The sequence below is a fragment of the Nilaparvata lugens genome, chromosome X, assembly GCF_014356525.2.
Source record: "Nilaparvata lugens isolate BPH chromosome X, ASM1435652v1, whole genome shotgun sequence".
Lineage (NCBI taxonomy): Eukaryota > Metazoa > Arthropoda > Insecta > Hemiptera > Delphacidae > Nilaparvata > Nilaparvata lugens.
Window position 1 is genome coordinate 39,519,928 of NC_052518.1, and position 18,992 is coordinate 39,538,919.

The following is an 18,992-nucleotide window of genomic DNA, read 5'->3' on the forward strand; positions in this document are numbered from 1 at the left end:
GTTATGTATTTTGTTTTGTTTATAAATTTACTGTATCTGTGAAATAAATAAATAATAACTGGCATGATTCCGGGCTGGATGATAAAGGAAATTTGAGATAGGCTGCAATGTAAGATGGCAACTTGTTTTTTAGAAACATAAATTTGTAAACATGATCACATAGAAATCTCTTGAAACACACAACGTCAAGAGTGAAGCTTGATCATGGAAATGAGAAGCATGATTATAGTTTTGAGCTCTTTGCACTTAAGTGGCGAGATCTACTGTTGAATCACAGATGCCACATCTGCGTTTATATTTTATATTTGTTTGCTTTTTAAATGTAAATTTGTGTTTAAAAATGAGTTTTATTGATTTTTAACTTTATAAAATAAAAACTCAGGAAGTCAAAGTGCAAATTTTTGGTGAGAAAACATAAAGAACCTAATACATAACCTATAAACTTGAGTGTTGATTGGAAATGACATTGGGTAATAAGTGTAATATTACATTTTCTCGATTAAAATCGAATCTTCAATTCTATATTCAAAATATTAATAAAACTTGATAGCAAATATCGGTGTAATCGATATGTGGACTTGACTTTTCACCGGAAATTGATCAGCTACTCAAATGTTGAACAACTCACTTTGACAAAGTTCTATTTCTGAATTAACAGATAATTCTAAACAACATAAAGGTTAAATAAATTTAAAATAACTTTAAAAATAAAGTTTTATTGAAAACAATAGATATAATGTTTGTAAACTTGTATTCTTTATTAGTTGGCAATCGATGACGTGTCTTGCTTTGAAGCTTTAGGCATTTACTTCAGGTACTTCGCTCAGGCGTTTCTATCAAAATGGTTAAAGGCTGGCTAATGTTAGGAGTGTTTGTCTGCTGTTGAAAGTTTTTCTAAATAATTGAAATTTAAGATGTTTTATTTGGGATCTAAATGTTTTTATAAAGTTTATTATTGATGTTATTGAACATATTTGAAATGTAGATTTCAATTTTTCTTTTCATTTTATGTTGAAATTTTCGTTTAATGTTGAAAGCCTTTAGCCTGCCTTGAAACCTGTAAACTAAGGATAAGTACAATTAATTTATAAGTTGTGTATTTTGATCTTGATTTGAAACAATAATTTCTGAGTTTTTGTGAAAGCTTTTGTATCTATTTTTTATACAATTATTTTTATACTGCCCGATCTGTGACAGTATAACTGTATTATTAAACGAACCGAAATCTAGCCTTTTTCACTGGATCAGCCGGACTTAACTCACAGTCCATCGAACGAGCTCTCTCTGACCAAAAGTTAAATTTTGGGTATTAAATATAAACTCAGTCAATGCCAAACATGAAAGCCATTTCAAGTACATATTTTTATCTGTCGCACAAGCGGCACGTTTGTTATTAAAAACAAAAGAGAAGCTACGTTAATTTTGACAACAAATGAAATAAACAATCTTTCTGTCAATGACAAAGATTGTTCAAAGACAAAAACACTGTTCATTAAACTTTTTTTAATTTAAAACTCTATAATCCTGATCAATATGAGATAAATATATGATTCATATATATGTCCCATATGACCAGGTGACAATATGCATTAGATCCGTTCATGATTTATCAAGATATTAACATATTTGGAACCGATAACTTTCCTTAGGTGATGGGTGAAAGCTATCAAACCAATTGGATAAATTTGGTAGCACGGCATAAGGCAAGGCAGAACATCCAGAAGGATCCCTCTGCCAATAAAAGCCATATGAATATATAAATACATCTGCGTTAGAAAAATGAGGGGAAAATCAATGTTTTTATTCACCAGAATGAGCTTTATATTAAGTGGAATGTCATCGCCAAACTGAAGTGGTCATTCCACTTTGAGATCATGAGACCTAAATTACGCACAGCGGTGCTGTACGGAAACTAGAACTGATCCACAGTCACTCTAGGGATGGCTGAAATATCAAATTTCTTATTTTCAGTTGTTTTTATTATTTTTGTAAAAAATTAATAATGGCAAAATTACAATGATGAATTGAATGCTGATTGTTGTAGGAAAGCGAAGTATTTCTTCTCAGCATGTTGTTGGCAGTGGACCACCGCGTAACAGTAATGTTATTCAAGCTGCCAGGCATGCAAAGAATGATGCTGACACAACAAGGAAGCGGGAAGAACTTTCACGTAGAATAGAAGAAACGCGTAGGAAACTTCAAAGTGTAAGTTCATATACAACATTTCATCATTTGTATTCCTTCACGTTAGATTGAATTCTGAATGATATTGATACAAGCTCAATCTTGCACATTTTCTGTCAAGTGAAACATTAAACAACGTTAGTGAATGATTTATAGAATTCTGCTTGGTGGAGTACATTATGAAATGTGTTTCATTTGTTTTCAGGTTGGTTACAGATCAAATTTGAAATCGAGCCAGAGCATACAAGACTTGAGCCCGAGAGGAAATTCCTATCACGATAATTCTTGGAAAATGCAGCAGATGCATCAACAATCAGTGCCTATGCCTTCATCAAAAGTTCATAATAAGTCGGCCAACTTAGGTAAAATATTCCATTCAATTGTTGAGTCGAATTCAATGGACATGCGTTGCCATCCTAAAGCAACCACTAACATTTCTAACATTTGTAACAACCGACCCGCCAGTTTGAATTTATCCACTGAGTTTTTCATTGGTGACGCTAATCACCCCAAACCAGCTAAAGCATCTTATCTTTCTTTGCCTCAATCACCAGTCTTTGAAGAAGTAAATCCTTCTTCAACTACTTGTTTGACAGACTCTGAAGCAAATCCTAGACTTAATCCACAGAAGATATATTCTTGTAGTTTCTTCGTTGATCTGGAATCTAGTTATAATAATGAGGAATGTAAAAACAATTATTCCAAATCGAATGAATCTTTAAGCGAAGTGGGTAAAAGTATGGACTTTTCAATGGATGAAAAGTCTGAAGATAATCTGAGTGAATTCAGTTCAGATTCTTTAGAAAGTTGTGGTGAGTTTTGCGGTACGAAGCTCGCTCGCCGGTGTGTCAGTGAGTATCAGATATTCTCCAAGTCGGCCAATTGTCAATCACAAGTAACTAAAACTAAATTCCATAGTGAAGAAAATATTTTAAGTGACGATGACAATAGTGCTCACGCGCAACTCTTGAACCGCCATAGTAGTGCCAGCTTCTTCCTTAGAAGCAAAGACAATTGTCCAAGCACTGAAAGTATCTTGACCGATGAAAGTGAGTATCAATACCTGTTCAATAATAGGGATAAAGATGAGTTTCAGAGTACCGAGAGCATTCTCACTGATATCTCAGATTCTGTGTCTAGAGATTTTCCTGAAAAGGTATCAGTTTTTAGGACAAGAAGCTTGCAGAATACTTCTGAGAATGTGTTGAATTGTGATGAAAGCATTTCAAAGAGTCGTCCTGAAACTCCATTCTTCGCTACGCAAAAAGACAAAGATGGATCTAAACCTAGAAACGAATGTTTCTTTATTCTATTAGAAGGTAAAGCTAGTGGTAAAATTCCAGAAGTATTGACGAAGCGTTTACAAAGTAGAGAGAAAAAATGCAGTCTTCCATCCGAAGTGCACCCAATCGTAACTCACAAACCCCCAAAGCCCCAAACTCCCAAACTCAAATCATCAGCCACAAATCACAGAAAAAGCTGGCAAAAGCCGTTAACGAAATCTTCCGGTATTCACTTGCACAACGAAATTCCGGTTAGAGATGTTGGAATGGACGTGACTGAACCAAAAAGGCCATTTGAAGCGGCGAATAGTAGGCGCATGCCTGCAAGTAATTCACAACTCACCAAACTCAACCAATACATGGCTAAACAAGAAAATGATGCTGCAGTACATGTTAAGACTGAAAATAGTTTGAGAATGCCAAGTGTCAAACAACTGTCTCAGACATTTGAACGATTTTCGTGTGGAGGCAGTGGTTATGATCACTGCATGATGGGAGCAGGTGACTCTGAGTCCTCATCAACTCCAGCCACCTCGTCTTCTGCTAACTCGCCCAAGAGAATCAATCAGCTGTTGGCAAAACAGCGTCTTCCTCCTACCGTCAAATGTTCTAGTTCAGCAGGTAGCTCATTCTCATTCCAGTTTGCCGCATTTGTCTCGTTTTATTTCAGTTTACTTTTATCACTATTGTTGTCTTTTTTCTGTTTATTTATCTCAGTTTTGATGCGTATTTTGTCTTAGTTTTTGTCTCACTTTTGATGCCTCATTTGTGTTTTCTTTCAATGTCAATGAATTATTGGTGTTTCATCTGCTGTAGTTTCCGCTTTTTGGCATGTTGAAGAATCTAGTCAGATTTGTATATTGTTTCTCAGACGAACTGCGCAGACAGAGCAACAAAAATTTGATGTAATGTGTAGCAAAGGACTTCTCCCAGTTTGAGCCAGTAGCCTAAATATCATAGCCAGTATGATTATTCATGTCATTTTCAACTTTATTCCTGGTTCAAAACCAGTGATCTTGATGAACCAAGTGATGTATCTTTCAAATACACAGTCGAATTCTGTATATCTCAAATTATTTTTCACAATCGACAGAAGGGTTTCAGAATATATGCTAATTAATTGAAGATTCCCTATTTCATAACCTTTACGGTAAATGTATGTTTAGTTGAAAGATGTGGATAGCGCATATTCAAAAAAACTATCACTATCATATTCAAGGTTGAAGGCTAACTTCCTGTTGGAAACTCGGTTCTATTGCAAACAAAGCTTGAATACTGTTGTTAACAGTCTATTCAACATTACAGAGATCAGAAAACAGTGCTTCATTCCCTAGCTCTCCATGCATTAATATTCACTTTCATTTCAAGGTGTATGAAACCTGGATTTATTTACTATTTCAAACTAGTTTACCATTTCGAAACCCTGCTTATCATGATTAACCTTATAGAGCTGCGAGATTCTCTCCTCTCCACAACAGTAGTAATCGTTTGTGTATTACTTATATCTTAATCAGAGTGTAGATTGCATGCTAATTAATTTTTTTCGTGCTATTGAAAAATATTTCTTTCTCGTTCTTGCTTAAATTATCTATTGTTTAATATTTTCAAATATTTTGTGCAGTTTGAAATAATTACAATCAGTAGAATTGTGCAGTTTGTTGTTCATTACTCACTTTCTATTTTCCATTCATTCCATTGTTAATGATTTTTTATTCGAATTTTGACTTGCACATTTCAGCTATTGAAAAATCTTAATTGCATCAAAACAATTTTTTTTATTGTTTCAGCTTTTCTCTCGAACCATATCCATCCACAGTAGTTCAGTCTATTTATGATATTTAAAGAAAAACATTGATCACATTGCTTCGCCTTCATTTTTCATTTTATTTTGCATGGTGTTATTTTACTTTGTGTTCAGCTGAAGAAGACACAAAATCATCTGGTGGGATCCGACGTGCTTGTTCGTTGAGTGATTTAGCCAATCCTATCCCAGGAAGACAGCGAATCATGCATGCTGGCTCTAACCAACAAGGTATTATTAATTTTCAAATTTCATTTTACTCGTATATCGCTTTTAGTAAATTTTTCATACTTATACATCCTTATTTTCATTCCATTATTTATTATTGCTAACATTTTATGAATCTATTCTTCTTGTAACTTGAAATTGTAATTCGCTAGCTAAAGTAGTTGAGTCAATATAGATATGACAATGGGAGTGTGCTTGCAATATATATTGTAGTTCTGATTCTTAATATATTATTTATATACATAAGAGAAGTCCACAACTAATTTTTTCATGCAAAATTACCTTGTGCTAGATACAGAGAGGCCCAAAAACCTCGTATTTCCGGTTCATTTTCCAGTTTTCAGTTATTTTCGCCAAATGCAGTCATAGGACGGAAAAATTTGCGCTCGCCTATCGTTTGAAATGTGAAATGTGAATTATGAAATTTTGAATAAAATTAAATCATACGGAGTTCTCCATTTTCAATGAGTACCAAGTTACTATTTTCCAATAATGAGTAAAATTTCAAGAAAAGATAAATTCTAACGAATTTCAGTTTTTAATCAACAATATCTTCCTATTGTCTCCATTTAAATGTATTATTCAAAATCCCTCTGGGCCTAATTTTGTGCTCTAAAATCACAGACCAGATAGAGGGCTCTATCTCATATAGATTTCCAGGTACACCTGATAACAATGCTCCTTTTATTTTAAAAAACATCCAATTTTCAGCTTCAATCATAATCAGTCACCAACTTCATTGTCCTCACATTGAGATTTCGCTCAATATATTATCTATATTTTTATTGTGGATGATTCCCACATGAGCTTTTTGCTTGTGCGTGGGTGAAGGGAAGTGCGAGGGTGAATTATGAGATGATCAAACGTCCAAGCCTATTCGATGGGACTCGGCGGGATTCGAACCCACGACCAGTGGCCTATTTCACAAAGGTACAAGCATTGTTACCAACTTGTGTGGACAAGTACTTGTAGTTACAAGTTTACATTACTCACGTTTCACATAAATGTATGATCTACAAGTTTACAATTTTACAAGTCTACAAGTGCTACAATAGTAAAAATAACCTATTTTGATTATAATTTCCTTTTTTCATGCTTAAAAATCTTACTTGTACTTTTTAATAATTACTTTGAAATTATGAAAGCAATACAATGTTTTTTGTACAGTCTACTTCATTGATTGCTGAATTTGTAACCTACACAGTATGTACTGTGTATGCAGGGTGTCGCACCAAGGTTGTAACAGCCGTTGACCATAGATTCTACTCGACATTTCTTAAAAAAAATTGTTCAGTAAACTTTTTTCCTATCGATCTTAGTTTTCGAGATATATAGATTTTTCGATATTTTCAGAATATGCCTACTTCCGGTCATTAAATACTCAATAACTCGAAAACTACTGGTCAACTTTTAGTTTCAAGGGTATTGTTGGAAAGAGAAAGAAAAACATTTTTAACAAGATTAATATAATTTTATTTGTTGTTAGATATTTTGTAGTTTTTTATTAGGGCTTAAATTTGAAAAAAATGCTATTCTTCAAATTCAAATTTCAAACCGTTTTTTTTCTCTCCGGGTAATAATAGTAGTTTCAATATTATTTTCAAAAACTTCTCCATTTCATAAGCTTCCGAATGAGTATAAATTCGGAAAGGTAAGTTCCATGATAAAGTGTTCAAAACTGCTAATTTCTGCAATGAACACCTTCAAAATGAGGAAATTCATAAACAGCATGCACCAAGTGGTGATCCTAATGGTGAAATCACCTGATTATTACATTTTTTTCTGTAGCATATAGCCTAAATCCTATATAAAATATTAATCATACACTTTTACAAGATCCAACAAAATTTATTCATAGAATAATAGTTCATAGTAGATGAATGACAGAATTGAAGAAACTGATGGCAATCATTCAGATGGTAATCAAGTTAAATATTATGCCCACTGCTTACAGGAATTCAAAATAGCCTCCATTTCTGTTTATGCAACTTCTGCTGCCGTTTATCAAGCTTCGAGTTGCCCGTCTCACTTCGTTGGGCCGTGTCTTCATTACTTTAATCGTCAATCGAATTCTGAGAATCAGTTCCTCTCTGTTATCTGCAGGTTCTCTGTAAACTTCACTTTTTACAACCCCACAAAAGTAGAAATCCATTTGAGTAAGATCAGGTGAGCGTGGTGACCAACTTACGGGTCCACCTCGGCCAATCCATCGCCCAGCATAATTGTTATCAAGCCACCCAAGGACGTTTCTAGCATAATTAGGGAGGCAGCCATCCAACTGGATCCACATATTCTGCCTCAAATTGAGAGGCCAATTAACTGGAAAGCACACTGAAAACTATACTGAAAATCGGCTGAAACATACACTTATTGTTATTTTATTCAGGATTTATGGTACAGGAAATAATTCAAGTCATTGAAAAAGTCATATCATTGTAAAAATGTTAAAATGTTGATTAAAACTTGTGAATATTGTCAGAGAGAAATCAGGTGATTTCACCCTTAGGATCACCACTTGATGCATGCTGTTTGTGAATTTCCTCATTTTGAAGGTGTTCATTCCAGATATTAGCAGTTTTGAACACTTTATCATGGAACTTACCTTTCAAAATTTATACTCATTCGAAAGCTTATGAAATGGAGAAGTTTTTGCAATATTAAAACTACTATTATTACCCGGAGAAAAATTAAGAAAAAACGGTTTGAAATGTGATTTTGAATTTGAAGAATAGCATTTTTCAAGTTTAAGCCCTAATAAAAAACTACAAAATATCTAACAAATAAAATTACATTAATCTTGTTAAAAACGTTTTTCTTTCTCTTTCCAACAATACCCTTGAAATTTAAATTCGACCAGTAGTTTTCGAGTTATTGAATATTTAATTTAATGACCGGAAGTAGGCATGTTCTGAAAATATCGAAAAATCGATATATCTCGAAATTTAAGATCGATAGGAAAAACGATTACTAAACATTTTTTGTCAGAAATGTCGAGTAGAATCTATGGTCAACTACTTTTACAACCTTGGTGGGACACTCTGTATATGTAGTATATGTACTACATATAATATATATATATACATTACTGTGTATATATACTATAGTACAGTAATCCTCATTAATGTGTACCTATACCTCATAGGTTATGTGTACTATACAGTATATACTATGGTACACTTAACCTATGAGGTATAGGTTATGTAGGAGGTATAGGTACACATTAATGAGGATGAATGATAGGTAATGATAGGATAATGAGTATTTTGGAGATTTATTAAATTAAATTTTCCAATGCATATATTTCCAAAATAATGAATTATAGAGGGATATAGGGCATTTTTGAATATTAGAAATAATAATTGGATATTTTAAATGATCACTTGTAAAACCTTTAAATAGCTTTCCACTTCGGTAAAAATGTTAGGGTTACGAACAAGTAATTTTGACAAGAATTGTTGGCTGCAATAAAAATCTTTGTGAAACAGACAAAATCACTTGTTCGTAACAAGAAAATCACTTGTAAACTTGTAGATATTCATTGTAACTACAAGTTTACAATTATGCTTTTGCGAAACGCAAGTAATCAGCTGTTCTCGAAAACCATGGTTGGCAACAAGACTTGTAACCATTGTAATCTTGTAACCTTACCTTTGTGAAACAGGCCCCAGGTAGCAGACTGAAGGCTACAACGCCTTAGTCAACTCGGCTATCTGGCCAGCAATCATTGTCATTGTGCGAAATCTCAATGTGAGGACAATGAAGTTGGCGATGAAGGTTGAACCTAAAATTTGGGTGTTTTTCAATTTACAGGGATCATTATTATCAGGTTTGCTTGAAAATCTATATGAGATAGAGCTGCCCACCTGGCATCAGGTTTTAAAGCACAAAATCACGCCCAGAGGGATTTTGAATTGTGCATTTAAATGGTGACAATAAGAAGATATTTTTCAATGCTGTTTTACATCACGAACTGCTTATTATAAAATCACTTTTTCCTATTAAAAAGAACGACTAGCAGTAAGATTTTTTCCAATAAATGAATTAATCACTCACTGTGACAACGAGATTCTTGACAATTCCGACAGTGTGATTGATATTTGAACTAGCCTACTTTGATTTTACAGGGAAAGGTCCTGTGAGAAACACTCGCGTCACAACCCGTCATACTTTCAACAAACCATCAAGCAACATGACACGTAGCTGTTCAGTCGGGGTTCTCAACCAGGTATACTTGTTGACAGTATCAAGTGAATTTATCACCAATCTTAATCTCCTCCATGAACGCTAAACCTTCAACTGTTATTACTACATGATCTATATCAATATAAGTTATTTTTCACTTTTTAATACGGCTTATTTATTTCGAGTAGGCTATCAATATTCAGGATCCAATATATATATATATATGTATGTATAGGTCACTCGAGAGTCTGCTCAGTTGAGGAAGGGAACTCAGTTCCCGAAAATTTCCCCCATTTCTAATGTAAGTTTTTAAGTGTTTTCAATCTATTTATGTCTTATGTCTCCTGTTTTAATTCATATATTATTATTATTTATTATTTATTATTTATTCCTTGAAAAAGCATTACAATAATTCACAATTTAGAAATATAACAACAAAATGAATCAATAGGAAATACAAATAAACATAAGGAACTACTTCCCCAAAAGAGCAAGCTCGAGCTTGGGGAAGAGCAGCCGTACTTTGACTACTTACTTATTATTAATTAACATTACAGTATATAATTAACAACTAAAATCAAATCCTTTCAATAAACAAGATAAATCAGTGATGCTATAATAGATCAATATATTTACATACAATATGTGTTAGAATGCAACAAAATTTGTAAATTATAATAAATTATAATAATGACCTGATATTGCCTAGCCCAGTGTATAACATGATATAAGATGTGGTACAAAATGAAATCTATTCAATTGGAATAATTACTATACTAATGTAATCCAGAAATTCTCGGCACTATCCCAGCCATGAGAGCTAACCAGATACTTTTTCAAATGTAGTCCAAAGTTTTTTTGGGCGAGTAAACCTCTCAAATTACTTGGAAGAATATTAAAAAATAATGGAGATAAATATATGAAGCTACGCTGACCAGCAGTAGTCAATAATCTAGGAACAGTAACCAATCTTGTTGAATACATTCTATTCTTTTTCAGAATAATTTTTAATATTAAATTTTGTATTGTTTTTACTGGTTTTAGAACATTTGTATATGCACCACCCCAACCCACAATACCATATTGGAGCAATGACTGTGCCAGTGCATAATACACTATCTCATGACTTTCATAGGCAAAACAGAACGTAATTTCACAAATAAATAAATAAGTTTTCTAGATCGTGTAGTAAGCTGCGACAAATGTACATCCCACTTTAAATGCTGATCAACCATTACTCCAAGATATCTGATACTGCTAACCTTCTCTATTTTATTACAATTAACTGAACACCCTAAATCTACATGACTGAGACAATTTGGAGAATGCAAAACAAGTGACATATTAACTGGCTGATTCTGTATATTCAAGGAAAAAGAGATGTATTTTGTTTTGGACAAATTCAGAGTCAGTTTTCTTCTATCAAGCCATTTTTTTACTTCTCCCAGTCCCCTAGCAGCTGAGTCATATGTGCTAGCCCAGTTTTCTTCATGAAAAATTAAAACTGCATCGTCTGCAAATGACAATATTTTCCCATTGATTAAATTAAGGTTACAAAAGTCATTAATATAGATCAGGAAGAGGCAAGGTCCAATCACTGTTCCCTGCGGGATTCCCATTTTAACATATATATATAAACATAACACATGACACGGATAGATTAAACACACTTAAAAACTTACATTTGAACGAGAATTTTCGCGAGCTGGGCCCCCTTTGTCAATCAAACAGGAAGTGAAGTGGTGCAGATTTGAACATTCTAACGGTCGTGACCACAGAGACGCGGTAGAGGTGTTGTGTAGACCATAGAGAACAGACGAACGGAGGCGCAATTTAAACGAGAATTTCCGGGAGCTGGGCCGCTTTCCAACTCCAATACCTTATCCACCAATACTTTCACCAAATCCACCCACACTCAACAATTCCTACACTTTGAGAGTTGCCATCCCTACCACATCAAAAGATCCCTCTCACGTTCCCTCTCAATCCGAGGCCAAAAAATTTGCAGTGATCCCCACCATCTTGACCAGTACCTCAAAAATCTCCACCAAACCCTCCTGAAATTTAACAAACTCGTTTAAATTGCGCCTCCGTTCGTCTGTGCTCTATGGTCTACACAACATCTCTACCGCGTCTCTGTGGTCACGACCGTTAGAATGTTCAAACAGGATACAGACTACACAGATACACATGACACGATGTGTGTCGTGTGTATCCTGTTTAAATTTATATATTATATATATATAGCCCCCACCATAGATGTCAAGACAAAAGAATTGGCTTTTATTTGGGTGCTTGGAGCAGCTTCCAGTCCTGGTCTCAACAGACAGCAAAAGTACCATAGCTATCAACTCTACACCAACTGTTTAATCAAATTGAAATAAATTCCATCATATCATAATAAATTTCATAGCTATCAAATATATATTAAATGTTCAATAAAAATGAAAAATAAATTTCATTCAAGTTCAATTGTACAATTCCTTTTTCCAATTTTAGTCTAATTCTTTTTTGATTTCTAATTATAAATCTCCTCTTTTCTATCAATTCATAAGCTACACCTTTTCTTATTCATAACCCAAATCTTAAATATCCCGTTTGTAACCGCCCCGTAAATACCCCATAATGTCCCCTGAATCTGTACCTTTTTTCTCTCCATCCGTCTGCACCGCGTAATCTGTGGTCTCTGTTGCTACAATTGACTCTCCGTGCGTTCTCTGTGGTCACGACCGTTTGATTTCAAACTGTACCCACTCACTGCTCGGTTGAGGAAGGAAACTCAGTTTCCGAAAATTTCCGTTTCTAATGTAAGTTTCTAAGTGTTTTCAATCTATTTTTGTCTTGTATCTCCTGTTTTAATTTATATTACAAACTTTAAAGTGTCTTCTGTTATGTGCTATATATATCGTATACCCTATCAGCTAGACAAATAAAAAAACAATAGAGCAAAAAATAGTGCTCACGTCAATATTTTAAAAACACAGAGATGGTTGAAAAGTATAAATAGTTTAGAAAGTAAGCTATAAAGATGAAGTTAAGCTGATACCCGAAGCTACAAAACCAAATCCAGCTCGCCCAGCCAGTTCAATGCCTCGTTGCCGCCGCCGTGAAGGCCCACCATTCCGCACGGGAAATGACGCAGGGGGCATTCCTCAATAAGATGACTCGTAGACTGGACCTCAGCTCGAGTGGACCTCAGTCGCATGACCCATCATTTGCTAGGCCCCAGTTGGTCCGCCAGTAGCCGCATCTTCCCACACCCGTGCGGAAACGATTAGTGAGAGCCCATTCTCTCCTTGGCAAACTCATACCACCCTCAGGTAAAATTAGATCGCTCACCAATGTATTATTCTGGCCATGAAAGCTCTGCCAAGCTTCATTCCAAACTCCACTCACCGAAAAGCCATCTGCTATCAGCTTGGAAGCTGTTCGCATTGGAGGGTGACGCGACTTCAGCCGAGGCAGAAGACCAGGCAGAAGATCCTGCATGATTGGCAGTTGAGGCCCTTTCGTGATTTTCTGATATTCTCTTATCAGAGCCCGTCTGCGTCGTATTTCAGGAGGAGCAACATTGCAAAGCACCGGAAGCCCTGGTGTTGACGTTGCCATGAGTGTGCCACTAACTGTCCTCATGGTCCTGTTGAGTTCAACATCAACATTTATAACATGCGCACTATTAAGCCATACTGGGGCACAATACTCTGCATCTGAATAGACCAGTGACAGTGCAGAAGTTCGCAGAGCTCTTGCATCTGCCCCCCAGGAGGAGCCAGCGAGGTGCTTTACAATGTTGACTCTGTTTCTCACCTTGGCTGTAGTCTTAAATAGGTGACTCTTGAATGTTAATGAGCGATCCAATGTGACTCCCAGGTACTGGGGCTGTTCGGTGTATTTGAGCTGAACATCATTGAAAAAATCCTCAAGTTTTGCATTAGCAAGCTTGTTGTTCAGATGGAAGCAGGACTCTTCAGTCTTGTTTGGATTTGGCTGGAGCTTCCAGGTCCTAAAATAGTCTTTGAGGGAGGAGAGGTCATTGGTGAGCGTCACCTCGGTTTCCTCCAGTTCCTTGTGCTGTGTGACCAGAGCAATGTTGTGTGCATATATGAATTTCCTAGACTTTGTTTCAGGATCCAATTAAAGCTGTAGGTACACTCATCTCTCATCATCATCATCATCCGTCTCATTACTCACGCAATAGCCTGGAGCTCATTGGCATCACCCACAGCAAAAAAATCGAATGCAAATGTGTAGAACGTCTTTTGTAAATTGAAATTTTGGACTATACCTCTCTGTCTGGATTTTAGAGATACATGAATCCATTAATTTTGTGTAAAGTATATATTTTGTTTCACACATATTTAGTTTTGTAATGACCTGTTTCCTTATAGATTTCTCCTTTCTATTATGTTTATTGAACTCTGTTATCAGAGTTGTAGAAATTTTCAAAATTAAATAAAAACACGTTTTATTAAATAAAAGTACGAAATAAAAATACAAAGTTTTCTTGAACTGACAACTTATAAGTTATCTACTTGGATACTTTTATTCATACAGAACTTGGCTTTCAGCAATGATTCTATGAGCATTAAAGACAACAAACTTTTACAAGTGTATTTCCAAACTACGGTTCTTGATAAAAAAGTCAATCGGAAATTATGTACATTAATCCACCATATTTTCTGCACTTTAAACTTTATATTTATGTACTTTTATTTTGTTTTCAATTGAGTAAAACGTCTTAGGTTCAAATATTTTAATATTCACTCAATATTGATGTAGCTTTTTGTCTTGTGAGCTAATATTGTTCATAGTGAAATGCATTATGTTTATGGAATAGATTGGTTTTGACTTGAAAGATGTTTTCATTTTGTTACCAGAGTGATTCTGAAAGTGATTTGCATCATCCAATAAGAAATGTATCAACTATGCGAGTGATGCGACCGACCATCTCTTCGCAGAATAAAGTAAATAGCGGTGGCTTGACATCGAAAGCCTCGGCTGCTGCTGCCAATAGAAGGCGAGGCATATCGGGCGCATATTCAAGTTGTGAGTTGGCCAAATTTATTTCAAAATCTCAATAAAGACCAACACTTGTTTCCAGAAGTACTTGGCAACCTTTATATGTTTGTTCAAATTCTTCTTGTTCTTCTTCTTCTTCTTCTTCTTCTTCTTCTTCTTCTTCTTCTTCTTCTTCTTCTCTTCTTCTCTTCTTCTTCTTCTTCTTCTTCTTTTCTCTTCTTCTTCTTCTTCTTCTTCTTCTTCTTCTTCTTCTTCTTCTTCTTCTTCTTCTTCTTCTTCTTCTTCTTCTTCTTCTTCTTCTTCTTCTTCTTCTTCTTCTTCTTCTTCTTCTTCTTCTTCTTCTTCTTCTTCTTCTTCTTCTTTCTTCTCTTTTCTTCTCTTCTTCTTCTTCTTCTTCTTCTTCTTCTTCTTCTTCTTCTTCTTCTTCTTCTTCTTCTTCTTCTTCTTCTTCTTCTTCTTCTTCTTCTTCTTCTTTCTTCTTCTTCTTCTCTTCTTTCTTCTTCTTCTTCTTCTTCTTCTTCTTCTTCTTCTTCTTCTTCTTCTTCCTTCTTCTTCTTCTTCTTCTTCTTCTTCTTCTTCTTCTTCTTCTTCTTCTTCTTCTTTTCTTCTTCTTCTTCTTTCTTCTTCTTCTTCTTCTTCTTCTTCTTCTTCTTTTTCTTCTTCTTCTTCTTCTTTCTTCTTCTTCTTCTTCTTCTTCTTCTTCTTCGTCTTCTCTTCTTCTTCTTCTTCTTTATCTACCCAATGTGCCGTTTTCACAGCGTTGGGTGAATAATAATAACAAAAGATTATAATAATACACAGTATTGAACTAAATAATACAATAAAAATAAGGTTAAAAAACCTGTGCGCAGAGGCCGAGTGTTTGAAAAAACTAGATATTTTTAATTTTCAGGGAAAAAAGATGAAATAAATTAATTCAGTGAAAGGAAACAATAAAAAACTGAAAGAAAAATTACTGAATTTGAAAAGAAACTTACTAAACTTAAAAAAAAAAACTAAAAAATATATAAGCTTTGAAACCTCTTTGTCACTAACTTGGCTAATATTACAAAACTTACTTATCCAATGTTTAAGTTTATTACAAGTAGTGTTTATGTGGACATTCCATCTTAAATTTTGGTCAACAATTATGCCAAGATATTTAACATGTTTTTGTCTTTTCAACAAGGACGGTAATTTGCTGGATTTGAAGGGTCGCCCGGTTTATGTAAGGGAATAATATTTGCTAATTTTAAACTATCTGGAAAATGACCCTCCAAAAAACATCGATTTATTATTATTGTCAATGGTCTAACAATAAATCCCCAAATAATTGTTGAGCATTTATTGTTAATTCTTTTAACACCTGGAGCTGCGTTAGTTTTCAAGGATTTCAAAGTGGTAGAGACTTCATTTCCATTTGTAGGAGTTATGAAAAAACGATTCATTAGAATTCTGTAAACATGAATCCTTGAATTTGTTACCTGCAGTTGTGATATATATTTTATGTATATATCTATTTGTATAATATAAATATATATGTCCCTTAAAGATCTTGTAATAAATAGAGACCATTGAAGAGCTAGAATAATGGATTTTATTGACTAATATAAACTGAGATAAAATAACTTTCTGATGATTTAGAATAATTCAAACAACTGATTCATGACATATGATTATCATATCATTCTTCCCTCCCAGTAGTGGAACCTACCGGGGCCAATCTACGAATGTTGACAGAAACTTCTCTTCCATCAGAAAGTCTTACCTGAGCGACATGAGGGTTCAAATGAATAATTTCTACCTTTTCAACTTCAGGATCATGCTTACTGCGTCTTACAAAGGTCTTCATCCATGCCTCCTTGGCGTTGATCAGCCAGGATGGCAAGTTTGTCATAGATGTGGGATTACGAGGATGAATGAACATTCGCTCGTGAGGTGTGCAATTGATGGTCGTGCAGAGAAGCGAGCGAATGCTGCTTAGTGATTCTAAGAGTGCCTTTCCCAGTGAGAAGTATCCATGTTCCTGGACCGTAGGGCTAAACGGATTGTCTTCCAAATATTCCATTGTAGCGTTCCACCTGTCCATTACCTTGAGGGTTGTAAGGTGTTGTGGAACTGGTAGCTACACCTTGGACATTAAGTAATCTTTGACATCTTTTGATAGAAAACTGGTCCCTCTATCAGTGTGTATGTATGAAGGATAGCCGTATGTGGTGAATAAGTCATTGAGATTTTGAATTACTGTTTCTGATGACATGTCTCGACAGGGATAGGCAAAGGGAAATCTCGAATATTCATCCACAATAGTGAGGATGTACTTGTTTCTAGTTGATGATGGCAGGGGTCCTTTGAAGTCAATGTTGATCCTTTCAAAAGGCCGAGTTGCTTTTATCAATTTTCCTTTGAAACAGTTGAATCTTGGCTTCAGCTCTGAGCAGATCTTGCATTCCATGCAGACTTCTCTGATGTCATCTACCGAGTATGGTAGGTTATGAGCTTTATCCAGTGAAAAAATCTTGTGATGCCGGGGTGGCAGAGGTCTTGATGATATTTTATCAAGTCTTGTTTTGATGTGATACATCCCATTATCACACATGCTCGAGAAAGAGCGTCAGCAGTTATGTTCTTTTTTCCAGGTCGGTAAATGATCTCATAGGTGTATTGAGATAGCTCAAGGCGCCACCTCATGATTTTTTCGTTCTTCACTTTGCCTCTTGCCGCGCTACTGAACATGAATGAAACAGATTTTTGATCAGTAATAAGTTGAAAGAAACGACCAGATAAGTAATGATGCCACATCCTAATAGATTCTACAATGGCATATGCATCTTTTTCAACTGATGAGTGTCGTTTTTCACTTTCGTTTAGCATTCGTGAAAAGTATGCAACAGGACGTTCATTGTAAGGTAGTGTTGCTGCTATGCAGAAATCTGAGGCATCAGTCTCTACAGTGAGAATGCCTCCTTCATCAAAAACATGAATTACAGCTGCAGCTACTTCTTTTTTAAGATCTTCAAAAGCTGCAAGGGCCTTTCCTTAAAGAGGGAAGAGCAAACAGTGTGCCAAGGCATGAATTTTACTTGAAAAATTTTGTATCCATTGAGAGTAATGTGCGAAGAGGCCCACAGTTCTCTGAAGAGTTTTGAGATTAGGAGGTGGGGGCATATTAAGTAGAGGCTCAAGGCGTTCGGGATCTGGACGTAATGATTTGTTTCCAACTAAAAATCCTAGGAAACGTATCTCCTTTTGACAGAATTTACTCTTCTCCTTGTTTATAGTAAGTGAGTTATTTGAAGCTGCTGCAAGAAACCGTTCAAGATTAGTGTCATGTTCTTCTTTTGAATTTCCACAAATTATTATGTCATCTGAATAAGCATAGGTATCGAATAATTTCTATTTTTGTATGAGTGAATCAATTTACTCTTTGAAAAGCTGAAACACCATTAGTGACACCAAAAGGAATATGACAGAACTGATAAAGTTTCCCACATGCTTCAAATCCTGTGTATTGCCTTTCTACAAGTAAGATTGGTACTTGGTGATATGCGGATTTCAGATCAACAGTACTATACCAGGAATACTGAGCTACTTTGCGAACTAAATCTTCCATATTTGGAATGGGATAGGCGTCCAATTCAGTGAATTTGTTTATAGTTCTAGAATAATCTATAACCATCCTTTTTTTCGGTTATCGGGTTTAACAACAAATGCTTGGGCACGCCAAGGTGTGTGGCTTTCTTCTATGATGCCATCTTCCAGTAATTGTTGAATTCATTGGAAATAAAATCTTCATCATCTTTTGATAATTTGCGAGATTGGTTGTAATTGGTTGACAATTGGGTTTTAGATGTTGAAAAAGGGAGCAAGGAGGAATTTTTGCTTGAGTTACTCCGCAAATAGTAAGAGGTGGCTTATTACCTCCAAATGGTATTTCTATATTGGAGAAATTATTCATAAATTCGTGCCCAAGAACAATATTTTCACAGAGGTCTTGCATAAGCATTAAGGTTGTGTTTGTATAACTTTCTCCCTGAACTGTTAAATTCACGTTAACTTTGCCTCGGATTTGTGGTGTGAAGCGTTTTGAGCCTAAAGTTACTTTTCCTATCTCTGGTATAACTTCTAAATTCAGTTTTTTTTGCATAGGTATCGTCAATAAAGTTGCCAGTTGCTACAGTATCGATCAGTGCTTGACTTTCAGTTTCGTTTATGGTAATAGGAATAATAATAACCTTTGAAAGACATTTTTCGGCTGGCACTGAAGGTGTTAGTAATATCGAATTACTGAACTCTCTTTTTTTCTCTAATACGGA

General features: G+C 35.1%; 1 protein-coding gene across 1 annotated transcript in view; it reads left to right on the top strand.

The window, feature by feature from the left end:
- LOC111046958 (mitogen-activated protein kinase-binding protein 1) overlaps positions 1–18,992 on the top strand; it is a gene marked incomplete at its 5' end in the record, with an annotated part of 142,318 nt that overhangs the window by 97,310 nt on the left and 26,016 nt on the right. The window contains 5 exon segments of the mRNA XM_039443242.1: positions 2,045–2,205; positions 2,390–2,546; positions 5,386–5,499; positions 9,621–9,721; positions 14,556–14,724. Of these exon segments, the coding sequence (XP_039299176.1) occupies positions 2,045–2,205; positions 2,390–2,546; positions 5,386–5,499; positions 9,621–9,721; positions 14,556–14,724 (702 nt within the window).